General features: G+C 46.1%; 1 protein-coding gene across 1 annotated transcript in view; it reads left to right on the top strand.

The window, feature by feature from the left end:
- LOC124797921 (venom dipeptidyl peptidase 4-like) overlaps nucleotides 1-19,014 on the top strand; it is a 425,918-nt gene that overhangs the window by 360,970 nt on the left and 45,934 nt on the right. Inside the window, exons 11-12 of the mRNA XM_047261054.1 lie at nucleotides 1,289-1,512; nucleotides 18,538-18,718. Of these exons, the coding sequence (XP_047117010.1) occupies nucleotides 1,289-1,512; nucleotides 18,538-18,718 (405 nt within the window). The remainder of the gene's footprint in view (nucleotides 1-1,288; nucleotides 1,513-18,537; nucleotides 18,719-19,014) is intronic.

The raw sequence follows: 19,014 nt of genomic DNA, 5'->3' as shown, positions 1-19,014 counted from the left end.
TACTCAGAAGTTGCACAGAACAGACGAGCATATAGAGCTGCATCGAACTGAAGACGACAATAACATCACCTCTCAGAAATTATGGTTTAATGCAAAAAGGATGGGTCCAACAATTATGTTACACTAACTGCACACTACGTTCCTATTTTTACAGATTTCACAGGCTCTTGTCGTAACAGACGTAGACTTTCAGAACTTCAGTGTTGAGTGCGACTGAGAGTTCATATACCCCAAAAATGGGGTAATACTTCATGAAAAAAAGAGAATTTCAGTACCAGTCTTTAATCATACACAAATTGCAATAGCCAGTTGAAGAACAGTCATTGAACAAGAGCATCTCACTTGATTCTCAACTGGTCGGTTAATGTGCTACCATTACTTTGAAGATTTGCAGTCTAAGTCTGTGCACAATTCTGTGACCAGACGTTGAATGAAGAAACGATCTTCTCAGATTTCTTTCTATGGGGACTCCTAACTCGTCGTCCAGTTCCCCTAAACCGCTATGCCACATGCCAAAGTCCGAGCAGTGGGGCGCATTGTGCATGCTGATTGGAGCCTGACGCTAGAGTAATAGTTCCCGTGTAATGTCAGGCACATCACTGGGGTCGTAGGTGTAACGCCTTGTATGTTCCTGAGTCCTGAGTAACGGTTCCTGTGTAATGCCAGGCACAATGCATGGGGTAGGTATGTTCCTGACTTCCCAGTAGTGATTCCTGTGTAATACCTGACACAACACTTGCGTCATAGTTGTAACACACTGTATGTTCCTGACTTTCCAGTACTGGTTCCCGTGTAACACCAGGCACACTACTTGGGTCATATGTGTAACATCCTGTATGATCCTGACTTTCCAGTAGGGTTCCTGTGTAATGCCAAGCACAGCACTTGGGCCATAGGTGTAACAACCTTTATGTTCCTGACTGCCAGAGGGGTTTCTGTGTAATACCAGGCACAGTGCTTGGGGTGTAGGTGTAACACCCTGTATGTTCCTGACTCCCCAGTAGTGGTTCCTCTGTAACGCCAAGCACAACACTTGGGTAGTACGTGTAACATCATGTATGTTCCTGACTCCCCAGTAGTGGTTCCTCTGTAACGCCAGGCACAACGCTTGAGTCGTATGTGTAACACCCTGTACGGCCCTGACTCCCGGTAGTAGTTCCTGTGTAATGATAGGGCAGCGCTTGGTTTGTACATGTAACACCTCATATGTTCCTGATTCGGGTAGTGTCATACTGTGGAGGCGTGAATCAAACAGGCGATCTGGCAAGGTAACGTGGCTGCCCGGCAGGTACTACCAGGCGACAGAGGAGGGCGAGCCATCGAGGCGGCAGGTGTTCGCCGTGGAGGAGGGCGGCAGTCCCCGCTGCCTCAGCTGCGACGTCATCAGTCCCGAGGGCAACGCCTGCCTGCGCGCCTCCGCCAGCTTCAGCCACGACCTCAGCTGGTACTGGCTCACCTGCCTCGGGCCCGACCCGCCTGTCATGACGACGCATCCGACTGCCGATCCCGACAGTGAGACCACGCACAACGCTCATTTTTGTAGTGTCACCCTCATTTTTTAAGGGTTTGACCTATTTAAGACCATATGAAGTAATTTATGTCTCTCGAGTAGTTTTTTTGTTCTTTACTTGTGGCGTTCTCATCTTGCTTCTGTCCTCATTGAGTCCTTTTTTTCTGTGTTTTGTCCTGGAAGGTTCATGGAACTTTTTACTTTTACTCTGAACTTTTCTCTTTTTCTTATATCTTCCTCCGTTATTTCAATTTCTCTCAGGTCAGCTTCAATACCTTTGATTCACGTCATTTACTTATTTTTCGGTTTCTGTCAAAACTGTAAAAAAGCTCAGTTTGCCATTATTTTCTTATCTACCCTTTCTATGTCTCCATAAAATGCAACTCTTCTCTTCCTCATGTTTCTAGTATTCTTTCTATTCTATCGTAAAATCCTTTGTTATTTATTAATTTCCGTTTGCTATTGTCAAGTCTCGTTCCTACGACTTACTGGCTGTTTTGCTTTCCTTCTTCTCTGTGTCATCTAATTTTGTTGTTGTATTTAACGAAATGCATTCTCGACTGAGAGTGTAGTAGTGTTCAAGTTCTGCATTTACAGCTGAAGATTCATCATTATACAAGTTTTCTGTTAATTGATAAACTATTTCCCCACTTCAAATGTTCAAATATATTCAGATGTGTGTGAAATCGTATGGGACTTAACTGCTAAAGTCGTCAGTCCCTAAGCTTACACACTACGTAACCTAAATTATCCTAAAGACAAACAAACACACCCATGCCCGAGGGAGGACTCGAACCTCCGCGGAGTCAGCCACACAGTCCATGACTGCAGCGCCTGAAACCGCTCGGCTAATCCCGAGCGGCATTTGCCTTTTCCTTTCGCTTCCTAAGTTAGCCTCTTTGTCCATAAAGTTTTGTAGCCTTTTTTATTTTTTACATAATCAGTTTCAATATATTTTGGTGTCTCCTTCCTGTTTGTCACAGGCACTGCTATTCCAAAAGATATACATAGATCTGCTTTTGAAGTTGCCTCTCATACGAGATTTATCTGCATTCTTCCATGTTCTATGGATTCAGCTAAGGTAGCAAGATAGTCTACACAGGCCAATCAATCAATTCTCAGATTATTCCCTTTTTCCTAATAATAACTTTTTTTTAATTCCTAGTCGCGCGGAGTGGCTGCACGGTTTGAGGCGCCACGTCGTGGATTGCGCGGCCACTACCGCCGGAGGTTCGAGTCCTCCCTTGGGCATCGGTGTGTGTGTTGTTCTCAGCATAAGTTAGTTTAAGTAGTGTGTAAGTCTAGGGACCGATGACCTCAGAAGTTTCGTCCCTTAGGAATTGACACACATTTGAACCTTTGATTTAATTCCTTCTTCTTCTGGTTTTTTCCTCCATTACCTCATTATCTTTCTCAGTACAGAATTGAACAGCAGTGCAGGCAATACACTCTTTGCCTTATACCACTTTTGATCTAAAAAATATTGAAAGTTTCACAAAAGATTTAATTTTGCACTTTTTTTACTTGTTCGTGTGTTATTTTTGACTGATGTGTATTGATAGTCATTAAAATTCCGACACCATTAAGACGATGTGCAACAAAAAATTGATGTCCTTGGATATGTAAACGATTAGCGTTTCAGTGCAAATGCACGTGAAACGCCATCTACATTCTATATATAAACAAACATAATGTAGCGGGTTTGTCATTTATATATCCCATTTGATTGCTGGTTGTGTGCGAGAAGGTCGTCTTATGATTCGTGTGTGGAAGAGAAACATCTACCAGTGAGTATCGAAACTCGACAGCGGCAGCACCGTGGCCTATTGACACAACGGTTTATCTTCCCATGATGTTGCTGCTTGCGTTGGTCATAATCGTCGTACGAATATGCTATCGACAGGTTTAGGAGTGCCATAATCAATATCATGCAGGTTCTCAGTTACCACTCACGCCTAGCGCCCAAGAGGACACACATATTGTTAGCTCGGTCATGCAATGTCGAACAACCATGTCACGTACCTTGAGTCAGGGAGAGGGCGTCTTTGGATCAGGACAATTATCCACACGCACGGTACAGCAAAGCCTGCAGCACGATGGACTGTCAGACCATTGTTGGGGTTTCGCTTGGCATGGCAGCAAAGAGAGGCACGCCGATAATGGTGTGGCCAACAACAGTGGGCACACGAGAGTCAGCATGTCGTCTTCCCCGACGATGCACGAGTCCTAGTTGAGTGAAGTTTCACAACAGACATATCCATCCTTGGATGTTCTGAGAAGAGGGAATAACACCAGTTCGCATTCTTGTAGTCATGTGAGTATAGCACCTGGCATGAGAGTGAACAGTCAGGAAACAGCTGGATGTTGTGTTGGCCACGGCTCACCGTCTTCTGACTGCCGCCCTGTTTTCGGTGACGTTAGGACACCTGAAACCAGTGCCTTAGCGTCGCTTCGATCCCTGACGTCACAAGGTCATTCAGAAAGCTGTATAGGGACTATGTGGACGACTTCTTTAGCCACGTAATCGCTCTGAACCAGTGCCGGATGTACTGCTATGATCCCGAGGTAATGGATCAAAGCAAGCATTCGGAACATGAGGAGTCGCCACTGCCGATAGAGGCGAAGACCCAGACATTACGTGAACAGTACTCAACAATGGGTCGCACTAGTGTCCTGTATTTGGTCTCCTTTACATATGAACCACACTTTCCTAAAATTCTACCACCATTTACCTCCCCTGTTAAAATCCTTACATGTTCATTCCATTTCATATTACTTTGCAATATTACACCTAGATATTTAATAGAGGTGACTGTTATCAAGCAGTACTCTACTAATGCTGTACCTGAACATTATGAGTTTGTTTTTCCTAGTCAACTGCATTGACTTACAATTTTCTACATTTAGAACTAGCTGCTATTCATCACACCAACTACAAATTTTGTCTAAGTCATCTGGTATCCTCCTATAGTCACTCAACTTTCACACCACCTCATGCAGCAAGCATCATCAGCAAACAACCGCAGATTGCTGCCCACCCTGTCCGCCACATCATGTATATATACAGATATATAAAGATAAGGCTCACCGGCCATTTGACCATCTTCTTCTGTGCGGATGCACAAACAGTGCTCGAACTCTTAAGGGAATCGACAAAAGCCGCGATTAATGAGTATAATGCGCAGGGGCACTATGAATATAGTGTGGGACTGTAAATTGAGAATGTGGGTCTCACGGGAGGGGTGCCAGAGACAAGTCACTATAGTCGCATTATCCTCTGTGTCCTCGATGGCTCAGATGGATAAAGCGTCTGCCATGTAAGCAGGAGATCCCGGGTTCTAGTCCCAGTTGGGGCACACATTTTCAACTGTCGCCATTGACTTATATCAACGCCTGTATGCAGCTAGGGGTATTCATTTCATTGTAATTTTATATATATAGAACATAATAGCGATCCTGTCACAGTATCCTGGGGCATCATGACGACACCCTTGTCTAATGGACGCTCGCTGGCGAGGACAACATACTGGGTCCTATTACTTAAGAAGTTTTCAAGGCATTCACGTATCTGGGAGCCTATACCGTATGCTTGTTCCTTCGTTAACAGCCTGCAGTGAGACACCGTGTCAAATGCTTTACGGAAATCTAGGAATATGGAATCCGCCTATTGCTCTTCAGCCATGGTTCGCAGGATGTTATATGAGAAAAGACCAAGCTGAGTCTCGCATGAGCGATGCCTTTTGAAACCCTGGCTGGTTTGTGGACAGAGGCTTCTCCTTCTCAAAGATATTTATTATATTTAAAGCGAGAATATGTTCGGTGTTCTGTGGCAAAGTGATGTTAAAGATATTGGTCTGTAATTTGCGGGTCGATTCTTCTACCCTTCTTGTATACAGCCATCACCTGCGCTTTTAACACTCGCTGGGGACCTTGCACTGGGAGACAGTTCCCGATAATTGCAAATAAGTAAGGGGCCAATGCCATAGAGTATTCTTTGTAAAATACAGTCTGGATTCCATAAGGACCTCGTGGCTTATTTGCTGTCAACTCTTTCATTTGCTTCTCTACGCCAAGGATGCTTATTACTATGTCGTCCATACAGGAGTCTGTTCGATGTTCGAACGACACTATGCTTGAACTATTCCGTAAATACGCAATTTAAAACTACGCCTTTACTCTTGCTATCTTCTGTTGCCACACCAGACTGGTCAGCGAGAGACTAGATAGAAGCTTTAGACACCTTTAGCGATTTTACGCAGGAGCAGAATGTTCTCGGCTTCTTGGCAGTATCTGTTGCTAAGCTGTCACGATGGTAGTTGTAAACTTCGCTTCATCTTTCCTCGGATGACGAAGCTATTGCGTGGCAAGCAGGTCCAGGTTGACTAGAAGATGATATTCGAGGTTGAACATTTTGTGGACAGTCAAAATTCAGATTTCTACAACAAAGGAGACCGGCATTAAACTATCACTGGGACATACATGTCGCATTGTGAGGTGAACGTGCATAAGAGGAGTATCAGAACGTTTTATTTCTTCGAACTGTTGATTAGAATTTTATGATTAACTCGTTGTGTATAAATCTTATCAGCTCTAATGTATTTATTGCGAACTTATTTGGCTGTTAGATGAACATAGATTATTATGTCTCAGTACAGCTAATGAAGACTGTTGTGGTTTTACAATCAGTTATGTTACTCAGAATTAATTTCATACAGGTGCGGGACAATGATATGAAAACACTGCGAGAAGCGTATGTTTCAATATAAACGCAGATGTTAGCCAAGTCTGCAAGTGGTGCTGTTATATTCGACCAAGAACGGCACCAGTGTAATGTCCTCAGTACGTTGCACGTGTCATTCGTGGTCAGAATAGCGTTCTGTGTACTTCTTTGTGCACTATGCCGGAGTTCAGTACATTCGAATGTGGGCAAATTGTTGGTGCTTGTACGGTGGGTGGTTGTATAACCAAGGGAGTTGAAGCGATTGCTGTTTCAAGAGAGACAGTGTCGAATACCGCATACAGGAAAAGTGAAAAAACATCATACAATAAGTCACAATACAGACAAAAGTGTACGTTGAGTGACCTTTGAGCTGTAGTAAAAATTGCTGTTTCGAAGAGCGCGCCGCAGCGCGTAGTGTGAAGCAGTCGCCCTCCGTTTCTGGCAGTGGCGCCGCTGTGGCAATCGCAGCTTTGGTGTCTCCCTCTGGTGGGAAAGGGTAAAGGTAGCCTGTTCACGTGCATTGAAGGGGCGGTATGAGCTTGCCAGAGGGCGAGTCTGGTCAGTTGGTCAGCCGGGTCAGTGTTGGGCAGTCAGTGTCTGTCTGTCGTCCGGAGTGCTAGTATGTGTTAGGCCGCCAGTCTGCTCGAGTTTGTTCAGACAACGGTCACTGGCGGTTGGATCGATCGGTTGGTCGGTCGCGCACCGGGACACAAGATGACTGGTCCGCGTTGAGCGTCGGCGCATGTGAGGTCCCCACGTGAGTCCAGTGGGCCGCGCCGTATAGCGAGGGGTAGTGGCCTCGCGGCTGACACGAGAGCAACAGGAGTCAACCCACGACATCGGTCTGGCCAGTGCGAGCTGCGACACCGTGAGACGGGAGATCGGCGCGCCTTCCTGCGTCTGTTGAAGGGGCTGGCAGCGGACGGTTCGGGAGAGCGTTTTGGGGGTGCTGAGCCAGGTCTTCTCGAGAAATCGCAGTTTTTTTAGAAGTTAAGTGATTCGTCATATGTTGTTTCATTTACTTGTTAAATTCTACTTGTTTTATTGGTCAGTCTCTCGTCCCCAGCTTGCTCGTCTGTCTCCCGTCCGCATTTGTTAGGCAGTTAGTATCTGTCTGTCTGTCTGCCTATCGGTCTGCCGTACGTTAATAGCTGCCTCTGTCATGTTTGTCGGATTCGGTGTTAACGAATTTATAGCTTCAAGTATAACGGCCGAATTCCTGAAATATGTTTTTATCTTGCCTATTATCTTGAGAGACGGTATATGTGTACTGTAGAGCTTTGTATATTTTAGGTAAGACTGCATTTCATGGGTTTTTATTTAAATGGTCGTTTTAGTATATAAAGTTGCCACCCTTCCACCGTAAGAGTTTTCTTTTAAAAACAAGTTGCACTTTCGGTGGCAAGTAATTTTTTTTAATGCGATTGTTTTGTACCATTTCGACCCCTCCTACGGGGTGCATAGTTATGTGTTTGTGTGTGTTGTTAAAAGTTTTTAGTTTAAAGTAATCTGGTGTGTTGCACATTTGCACCAGTGTAGTCCTTCAGAGATTGTTGTGAGCGGTCGTGACTACGGCCGTGTTAAAAGGGAGCGGCAAGCTTCTCAGCCCGAAAACTATTAAAAAAAAGTTATTTCTGCCTCTGAATAAATTGTAACTTGATATTTAGAGGGTGCTTTCTGATTATAATTTTAAATCTGTTTCAAAAAAAGGAAAGGGTTTTTAGGAATAAAATTTCCATTTGTTGAAAGAAATTGTTTTCATCAGTTACCCACTGGCAACTACTTCCACGCTCCCATAGTGTGATTAAATGTGTTAATGTTTCTGATGAATCGCTAGTAAACAAAGTAAATTCTTTAAGAAAAGGTTTTGAAAGTAAATTCACGGTTCAGCCGTGACAGACGGTCATTGAAAACGATTGTCATGAAAAATAACACAATATCACCTGCAAAAGTCTCTGACGAACTAAATGTCACATTCGTGAAGGGAGCTCCATAAGGAAGGAACTGCAGCGCGAACTGGAATTCCGAAACCACTCATCACTGACGCAAATGCGCGAAAACAGGAAAACGTGGTGCCCAAGCTATAGAAACTGGACTATGGAGCAATGGAGGAAAGTCATTTGGCCGGATGAGTGTTGTTGCACGCTGTATTCAACTTCTGATGGTTCAGATGGCTCTAAGCTATATGGGACTTAAGATCTGAGGTCATCACTCCCCTAGACTTAGAACTACTTAAACCTAACTAACTTAAGGACACCACACACATCCATGACCAAGGCAGGGTTCGAACCTGCGACCGTAGGAGCAGCGCTGTGCCGAACCTAAGCGTCTAGAACCGCTCAGCCACTGCGGCCGGGTATTCAACTTCCGACTGAGTTTAAGTCCCAAGAATCAAACGTTGTGGTGGGGGGTTCGGTGATGATCTGGGCAGCCATACCGTGGTTATTGCATGGGCCCCGTAGTTACCCTGCAAGGTTGCATTAGTGCCAAGGACTATGTAACCATTTTGGCTGATCAGGTTCATCCCACGGTACATAGTTTGTTCCCGGATGGTTATGTTGTGTTCCAAGACGACAGTGTTTGTATTCACGCAGCTCACATCGTCCAGGACTGGTTTTGTGATCACGAGGATGAACTGGCGCATCTCCCCTGGCCACCAAATTCACCAGATTTCAGTATTATTGAACCTTTGTGATCTGCGTTGGAGAGAAAGGCTCGTGGTCGCTGCCCACCTCCATCACCGTTACCTCGACTGGCTACTGTTTTGCAGCGTGAATGGTATAAGATCCCCCCAAATACCATAGAGGAGCTGTATTCGTCCGTTTTGACATTACTTGAAACTCTTCTGTATGCGAACGGGTTTCCTGTACCGTATTAGGCATGGTAAGGTGTTGCGCTTTTGATGGTTTCCTATTTTTGTCCAACCTTTCCATTTACAAAGGAGGCTTTGGATCAGCATAAACACATTGCTCACAATTCATTTTTTTACTTCATAGAAACTAGCTTTCGGGACGAGCCAGTACGGCCATCTCGATACTGGAAGATACGACACTGTGATTTTGACAACTCAGAACATTCATTAGGGCCAAGCCGTATCCTGAGACGAGGTTTCATATGCTTAGACCTGTCATGTAACGTCATGCAGGCAGTTTTAGTGTACTGCGACGGCGCGAAGCTAAGGATAGCACAACACAACACTGAGCGGAGAAAATCTCCGACCGCCCGGAAATCGAACACGGGCTCGTCTGGTTAGCAATTTGCCGTGCTGACCCCGCAGCTATCGATACGGACGGCAGCAAAGCATTTACTTTTTATTAGTAGTATCAACGCTACAGTGTCTTCATTCCGCCCCAACATACACTACTGGCCATTAAAATTTCTGCACCACCAAGATGATGTGCTACAGACGCGAAATTTAACCGACAGGAAGAAGATGCTGTGATATGCAAATGATTAGCTTTTCAGAGCATTCACACAAGGTTGGCGCCGGTGGCGACACCTACAACTTGCTGACACGAGGAAAGTTTCCAGCCGATTTCTCATACACAAACAGCAGCTGACCGGCGTTGCCTGGTGAAACGTTGTTTTGATGCCTCGTATAAGGAGGAGAAATGCGTACCATCACGTTTCCGACTTTCGTGAAGGTAGGATTGTAGCCTATCGCGATTGCGGTTTATCGTATCGCGACATTGCTGCTTGCGTTGGTCGAGATCCAATGACTGTTAGCAAAATATGGAATTGCTGGGTTCAGGAGGGTAATACGGAACGCCGTGCTGGATCCCTACGGCCTCGTATCACTAGCTGTCGAGATGACAGGCATCTTATCCGCATGGCTGTAATGGATCGCGCAGCCACGTCTCGATCCCTGAGTCAACAGGTGGGGACGTTTGCAAGACAACAACCATCTGCACGAACTGTTAGACGACGTTTTCAGCAGCATGGACTATCCGCTGGGAGACCATGGCTGCGGTTACCCTTGACTCACCATCACGGACAGGGGTGCCTCCGATGGTGTACTCAACGACGAACCTGGGTGCACGAATGGCAAAACGTCATTTTTTCGAATGAATCCAGGTTCTGTTTACAGCATCATGATGGTCGCATCCGTGTTTGGCGACATCGCGGTGAACGCACATTGGAAGCCTGTATTCGTCATCGCCATACTGGCGTATCACCCGGCGTGATGGTATGGGGTGCCATTGGTTGCACGTCTCGGTCACCTCTCGTTCGCATTGGCGGCACTTTGAACAGCGCACGTTACATTTCAGATGTGTTACGACGCGTGGATCTACCCTTCATTTGATCCCTGCGATATCCTACATTTCAGCAGCGTAATGCACGACCGCATGTTGCAGGTCCTCTACGGGCCTTTCTGGATACAGAAAATGTTCGACTGCAGCCCTGGCCAGCACATTCTCCAGATCTCTAACCAATTGAAAACGTCTGGTCAATGGTGGCCGAGCAACTGGCTCGTCACGATGCGCCAGTCACTGAATTGTTGTATCGTGTTGAAGCTGCATGGCCAGCTGTACCTGTACACGCCATCCAAGCTCTGTTTGACTCAATGCCCAGTTGTATCAAGGCCGTTATTACGGCCAGAGGTGGTTGTTCTGGGTACTGATTTCTGAGGATCTATGCACCCAAATTGCGTGAAAATGTAATCACATGTCAGTTCTAGTATAATATGTTTGTCCAATGAATACCCGTTAATCATCTGCATTTCTTCTTGGTGTAGCAATTTTAATGGCCAGTAGTGTATTGACGACGCCTCTGACCAGTGAAGCTCCTAACTTCCTGCGCTGCGTTAATCAGCAATGAATCGCCGAAAGCGAAGGTCCAGCGGCACACTGCATACAAAAAAGTTTTCATTAGCATAAAGGCGAGGCCCGTTGTTCAGTGTGCAGTAAAACATCGCCAAGAGAATCAGAAATCTGGTCGCGGCCAGGGTGTTCTACTTTGCAGTATTTTGGCTCTCTACATCTACACCAACATGCCGACTCTGCAAGTCATCGTCAGTTGCATGTCAGACGGCACTTCCAAATATTCCACTATTAGGGTTTCTTCCCTATCAATTCCGATATGGAGAAAGGGAATAACGATCGTTTAAGTGCGTCTGTGCGCAGTTTGATTACTCTAATTTTCTCTTCGCAGACCGTACGGTAGCGATACATTGGAGGCTGTAGTACTTAGAACTTAGTACTTCATGAAAGTTTTTCAGTAGACTTTCATGAGTAGTTGACGTACACTGAAGCGCCAAAGAAACTGGTACAGGCATGCGTATCCGAATATAGAACTACGTAAACGGGCAGAACACGGTGGTGCGTTCGGCACGACCTGTATAAGACAGAAAATGTCTGGCGCAGTTGTTAGGTCGGTTACTCCTGCTACAATGGCAGGTTATCAAGATTTAAGTGAGTTTGAACGTGGTGTTATAGCTGGCGCACGAGCGATGGGACAAAGCATCTCCGAGTTAGCGATGAAGTGGGAATTTGCCCGTACGACCATTTCACGAGTCTACCGTGAATATCAGGAACCCGGTATGACATCGCTTCGGATTCTGCAAGAATGGGACCAACGACGACTGAAGAGAATCGTTCAACGTGACGGAAGTGCAACCCTTCCGCAAATTGCTGCAGATTTCAATTCTGGATCATCAACCATTCAACGAAACATCATCGACATGGGCTTCCGGAGCCCAAGGGCCACTTGTCTACCCTTGATGACTGCACGACACAAGACTTTACGCCTGGGCCCGTGAACACTGACACTGGACTATTGATGACTGGAAACATGTTTCCTGGTCGGACGAGTCTCGTTTCAAATTGTATCGAGCGAATGATGTGTACGGGTATGGAGACAACCTCATGAATCCATGGACCCTGTTGTCAGCAGGGGACTGTTCAAGCTGGTGGAGGATCAGTAATGTTATGGGGCGTGTGCAGTTGGAGTGTTATATGACCCTTTATACACTACTGGCCATTAAAATTGCTACACCAAGAAGAAATGCAGATGATAAACGGGTATTCATTGGACAAATATATAATACTAGAACTGACATGTGATTACATTTTCACGCAATTTGGGTGCCTAGATCCTGAGAAATCAGTACCCAGAACAACCACCTCTGGCCGTAATAACGGCCTTGATACAACTGGGCATTGAGTCAAACAGAGCTTGGATGGGGTGTACAGGTACAGCTGCCCATGCAGCTTCAACACGATACCACAGTTCAGTATTGTGACGAGCCAGTTGCTCGGCTACCATTGACCAGACGTTTTCAGTTGCTGAGAGATCTAGAGAAAGTGCTGGCCAGGGCTGCAGTCGAACATTTTCTGTATCCAGAAAGGCCCGTAGAGGACCTGCAACATGCGGCCATGCATTATCCTGCAGAAATGTAGTGTTTCGCAGGGATCGAATGAAGGGCAGAGCCACGGGTCGTAACCCATTTGAAATGTAAGGTTTACTGTTCACAGTGCCGTCAGTGCGAACGAGAGGTGACCAAGACGTGTAACCAATGGCACCCCATACCATCACGCCGGGTGATATGCCAGTATGGCGATGACGAATACACGCTTCCAACGTGCGTTCACCGCGATGTCGCCAAACACCGATGCGACCATCATGATGCTGTAAACAGAACCTGGATTCATGCGAGAAAATGTCGTTTTGCCATTCGTGCACCCAGGTTCGTCGTTGAGTACACCATCGCAGGCGCTCCTGTCTGTGATGCAGCGTCAAGGGTAACCGCAGCCATGGTCTCCGAGCTGGTAGTCCATGCTGCTGCAAACGTCGTCGAACTGTTCGTGCAGATGGTTGTTATCTTGCAAACGTCCCCATCTGTTGACTCAGGGATCGAGACGTGGCTGCACGATCCGTTTCAGCCATGCGGATAAGATCCCTGTCATCTCGTCTGCTGGTGATACGAGGCCATTGGGATCCAGCACGGCGTTCCGTATTACCCTCCCGAATCACCGATTCCATATTCTGCTAACAGTCATTGGATTTCGACCAACGCGAGCAGCAATGTCTCGATACGATAAACCGCAATCGCGGTAGGCTACAATCCGACCTTTATCAAAGTCGGAAATGCGATGGTACGCATTTCTACTCCTTACACGAGGCATCACAACAACGTTTCACCAGGCAACGCCGGTACTGCTGTTTGTGTATGAGAAATCGGTTGGAATCTTTGCTCATGTCAGCACGTTGTAGGTGTCGCCACTGGTGCCAACCTCGTGTGAATGCTCTGAAAAGCTAATGATTTGCATATTACAGCATCTTCTTCCTGTCGGTTAAATTTCGCGTCTGTAGCACGTCATCATCGTGGTGGAGCAATTTTGATGACCAGTAGTGTACTTCTAGATACGTACGGAAGCATTCTGTCTGATCACCTGCATTCGTTCATGTCCATTGTGCACTTGGGCAATTCCAGCATGACAATGCGACACCTACACTTCCGGAATTGCTACAGAGTGGCTGCAGGAACATTCTTCTGAGTTTGAAAACCTCCGCTGGTCACCAAACACCCCAGACATGACCATTATTGAGCATATCTGGGATGCGTTGCACCGTCTGTTCAGAAGAGATGTCCTCCCCATCCCACTCTTACGGATTTGTGGAGAGCCCTGCAGGATTCTTGGTTTCAGTTCCGCCCAGCACTACTTCAGACATTAGTCGAGTCATTGCACTTCTGCGTGCTCGCGGGCGCGTACACGATATTAGGCAGGTGTACCAGTTTCTTTGATTCTTCGGCGTATATGAATCTTTACTTATGAAATTTGCTATTACTAACCCATCCCAAATCAAAAGCAATAGCAATGTGCATAGCTACAACAGTAGGAGAAAGGCTGATCTTCACTACTTTGGTCAACACTAACTTTTTCACAGAAAGGGGTTAATTATGGTGTTACAGAAATCTTTGGCCACTTACCAAACAGCATCAAAAGTCTGTAGATAACCAACCAACATTTAAAAACAAATTAAAATAATTTCTGAATGACATCTCCTTCTACTAAGTACATGAAATTTTAGATGTAAATTAATGATCTTATCACTAAAATAATAAAGACCACTTGAAATATGACATGTAAGGAACCTTTTGTTAAACCGATGCGTTCCACATCATTAGAAAGTGTCGTCTTCATGATCTACGGAACAAGTGTTAATCTAATCTAATCTAAACTGAAGTACACTGATCAGTATTTGCTTGCATGTAGCTTCCGCCACCCGGCCCAGGGCAGCAGTGTTCTGGGAACTCTTGTCCACAGGGCTGGGGCAATAAGCCTGTCTACTGAGGGAAACACCTGAGAGAATTCTTACAGAAGAATGGCTACAGTGACACGCAAATTAAGAAGGCTTTGCGCACAATGTTCAGCCCAAAAACAACACCAGAAAAGTTTAAGCGACTGGCGTTTTATATCTGGGACCACCAACAGCAAAGTTCTCAATAATCTTTAAGGTACGAGTCTATGATGTTAAAACAATCTTCCAATCATCACAGAAGACTGAGTATAAATAAGTAGGCCATGGATCGAGTGGGGCTAGACATACGTTGGGTCTGTAGCATTCAGTGCAAGTGTGGACTGTGGTACGCAGGGTAGACACAACGCTGCATTCAACAGGTCTCCTTAGCGGAGGCCTGGTATATTCACCTGGGCCATAAAGACAAATCGGCGGTCTCTGAGCACAGGAGGATTAGGGTTTAACGTCTCGCCGACATTGATGTCATCAGAGATGTCGGCATGAAAGAAAGCCATACGTTTGATTTTAAATAGACGGGAGTGCTGTTCATGGTCAGTGGATTTTGGGACAGCATAATGAAGGGAACCATAGAAACTAGGACTAATGATGGTCTCGTAAACAGTGACGGCGGATACATACTAATTTCTGCTTGGGACACGTCGCTAGCCACTACAAGCACTCCCAGCAGAGAGATATCTGTACAGCATGCGAGGTGGAGTCCGAATGACCCTGGTGGTAATCGAGCACGGCCTCTTCCCTCTCCACAACCCCACCACCACCCACCTTGGTGCGTGGGGATCGGGCGTCGGTGCAGTGCAGCCCTTATACAAGGAAAACCCGGACCCCGACTCGGCACGTGGCCAAAAGGTGATGGAAGTGACACTCGCCGAAACGCCGCGACATTTCGACAAAGTCACTCCACTGGAAACCCAAGAATTTTACATTGATATATAATTAATTTTAATACAATCTGTGCAAGTCAGCGCCAGAAACGGCTGACAATTGGCAGTTCTTCTTGTTGACAGTTGCAGTGATGGTAGAAACCTTGCCCTCGTCACTTAGTGAAGACAAGAGCAACATCACACTGGTCACTTTGTTACTTTCGATGTGTGGGCTGTTGAAGCAAGTAGTGCTATAAAAAAATTGTTTCAAATCTATGATGGAGAGTCTTCTAATTCGTAAATGACAACCTAATGCTTAAATTAGCAACACAAAATTTTATTAGATTTCACCTTCACATTTTACGTGGACGTAGAATAATCTGTAAAAAAAAGGCGAGTACATATGCGGAACAGGGGTCCTGCAGATCATCGATGTTAGGGGCCGTTTAGACTTCAGACCTTTCACTACTTTTTTTTCGGAGTGAAAGTTACCTTGTTTTTTGGAGTGAAAGATACTGGTTTGTGGTTACTTTAGTTAGCCTCATAGTGAGAAGTATCAATATGAAAAAAAAATATGTCCCGCTGTTTAGTTTTCCAATGTGAGGACGGATGGGACATACCAGGTTATTCTTAAGTACCTCCAGGGGTTGAGAAGAGGACTGGCCAAAAGATACAAGACATAAAGAAAAACGACTGACTTTAGTGGATAGAGCATGGTTCTAAGTTTTTCACATTGCAGTTCCTGTATGTGGGGACTATTTGTGACGTACCGGAGCTCAATATGTGCGTTCACTTCTCTGACACGATTCGTCCGGGAAGATGCAACAGCAGTCCGCTTTTCAGTTATATTTACTGGGCTGCCTGTCTACATAAAGCGAACTGATTCGATACAACAATATGGGGCAGAACGGAGTGGATCAGAGGGTTAACAATGAAACTTCAAGAGTGTGCAGCCTACGGGTGCAAGCAGTAATAATAGGAATTCTACAAACCATTAACAGGTTTCCCTTTATCGATAGGACATGAGCGCATGGCAATAACATGCAGCAAATTCCCACTTATTCTCTGAAAACCAGGGCTGATTCGAGAACAATATTTCACACAAGCGACTTACAAATCGGATCCCCCCTCCCCCCTCGCCCTTCCTGCCATTCTTCCTCCTACGCTTTCACGTGTGTCAGTTTTCGCTACTAATTGTGATGCAAACTGTTGTGTCTAGACAAGACAGCCTAGACACAATGAGAGGAAGCCGAAAGGCACGCGCTAAGCTAAAGCAGGATGGCGTGGGGTCTGAAACAGGATACGTAATGAATGCTATAAAGAAAAGTACGTAGCTTCTGCAATACTTAACTTTAATCCATCCTTTTGGTACATCTGGAGATTGTGGCGATACAAGTGAGACTCTTTAGATACATGCAATGTTACTAATGGCGCCTTGCCAGGTCGTAGCCATTGACTTAGCTGAAGGCTATTCTATCTATCGGCTCGGCAAAGGAGCGAGGCTTCGTCAGTATAGTCGCTAGCTACGTCGCCCGTACAACTGGGGCGAGTGCTAGTCCGTATCTCGAGACCTGCCTTGTGGTGGCGCTCGGTCTGCGATCCCTGACAGTGGCGACATGCGGGTCCGACATGTACTAATGGAGCGCGGCCGATTTAAAGCTACCACCTAGCAAGTGTGGTGTCTGGCGGTGACACCACACAAACTGTATACAATTTTTGCTCTTCAGCATCTCTGGCGCCTCTCTCAACTTGGCGCTCCTAACGACGGTTTGTGTCTCTTGTGATTAAACCGGCCCTACTGATAAATTGTCTCGGGACACTAGCCACAGACGTGACAAAAAACATGGGATATCTCTAAATATCGTGTCGGACCTCCTTTAGCAGCAACTCGACATTGTATGGAATCATTGAGCCGTGGCGCCTCAGTAGCCGTTCACAAATGCACAAGTGTTGACGGTGCAGGATTTTGTACACGGACTGATCTCTCCATTAAGTTCCATAAGTGCTCGATGGGATTTATGACAAGTGGCCAAATCATTCTCTCGAATTGTCTAGAATGTTCTTCAAATCAGTTGCGTACACTTGTGGCCTGGTGATATGACGCCATTGTTATCCATAAAAATTCCGTCGTTGTTTAGGAACTTGAAGTCCAGGAATGGGTGCAAATGGTCTCCAAGTAGCCGTAAATAACCATTTACACAGTGAACGATCCATGTAAATACAGCCCACACCGTTATGGAGCCATCACCCTCGTGCACAGAGCTTCGTTGGGAACTTGGGTCCATGGCTTCATGGGGACTGCGTCACACTCAAACCCTACCATAAGCTTTTACCATCTGTAATCGGGACCCAACTGATCAGGCCATGGTTTTAGGGTCCGACCGATATGGTACTGCAGGCGGTGTCGTGCTGTTAGCAAATGCACTAGTGTTGATCATCTGTTGCCATAGGCCACTAACGCCAGATTTTGCCGCACTGTTCTAATGGACACGTTCATCGTATGTTCCATGTTGATTTCTGTGTTGTTTTACGTATTGTTTCTTGTCTGTCAGCACTGACAACTCCACCCAAACGCTGCTGCTCTCGGTCGTTAAGTGATGGCCGTCGACCACTGTGTTGTCACTGATGAGAGGTAACACGTGAAATATGATGTTATCTGCACACTTTGGACACTGTGGACTTTGGAATATCGGATTCCTAACGATAGCTCCAGCTACCATTCCGCGTTCAAAGACTGTTAATTACCTTAATGCGGCCCCAGGCACATCGGAAGCCTTTTCAAATGAACCACCTGAGTAGAAATGACAACTCAGTCAATGCACTGCCCTATTACACCCTGTGTACGTGATACTACCCCCGTCTGTATATGCGCATATCACTATTCCATGCCCGCATCTCGTGGTCGTGCGGTAGCGTTCTCGCTTCCCACGCCCGGGTTCCCGGGTTCGATTCCCGGCGGCGTCAGGGATTTTCTCTGCCTCGTGATGGCTGGGTGTTGTGTGCTGTCCTTAGGTTAGTTAGGTTTAAGTAGTTCTAAGTTCTAGGGGACTGATGACCATAGATGTTAAGTCCCATAGTGCTCAGAGCCACTATTCCATGACTTTCGTCACCTCGGTGTATGTACCAATGGTAGACCAAGGGTTACGTTAAAGTATCCTGACACGGAGTTCTTGCTTGTGTGGCAGGCGACGTGCTGCAGTGGGTGGACAACGAGGATCTGCGGACGCAGCTGCTGAGGAAGCAGCAGCCGCGCCACCTGGACGACTGGGTGGAGGTGGGGGGCGGGCTGCGCGCGCAGGTACGGCTCTGGCTGCCGCCGGGGCTCGATCCCCGCACCTCTGAGAAGAGGCCCGCCATCGTATACGTGTGAGTACACCGCTGTGCGCGTCTATGAGTATGTTAAAGGCTGTGCAGTCCTGCTACAACACATAAACGTTCAAAATCCTGCAGGTAGAGCGCAAAATGATTCTGGAAAATTAGGGTAAGCGTGAAACAAAGATGTTTCGACTTCTTCAGAGACAGCGACATGGAAAAACATACCAAATGTCTAAATGATATTGTTTTCGCCATTTGACACTTCTTACTTCCTTCTCGGTAGAGTATTGAAGTTTCGTTTTGTGGCTTTGATCAAATGATCGTGCAATTCGCATATTTCAGCACGA

Source organism: Schistocerca piceifrons, chromosome 5 (genome assembly GCF_021461385.2).
Source record: "Schistocerca piceifrons isolate TAMUIC-IGC-003096 chromosome 5, iqSchPice1.1, whole genome shotgun sequence".
Taxonomy (NCBI): Eukaryota; Metazoa; Arthropoda; class Insecta; order Orthoptera; family Acrididae; genus Schistocerca; species Schistocerca piceifrons.
The sequence above is the reverse complement of the archived record's forward strand: the minus strand, read 5'-3'. Positions and strand labels throughout refer to the sequence as shown.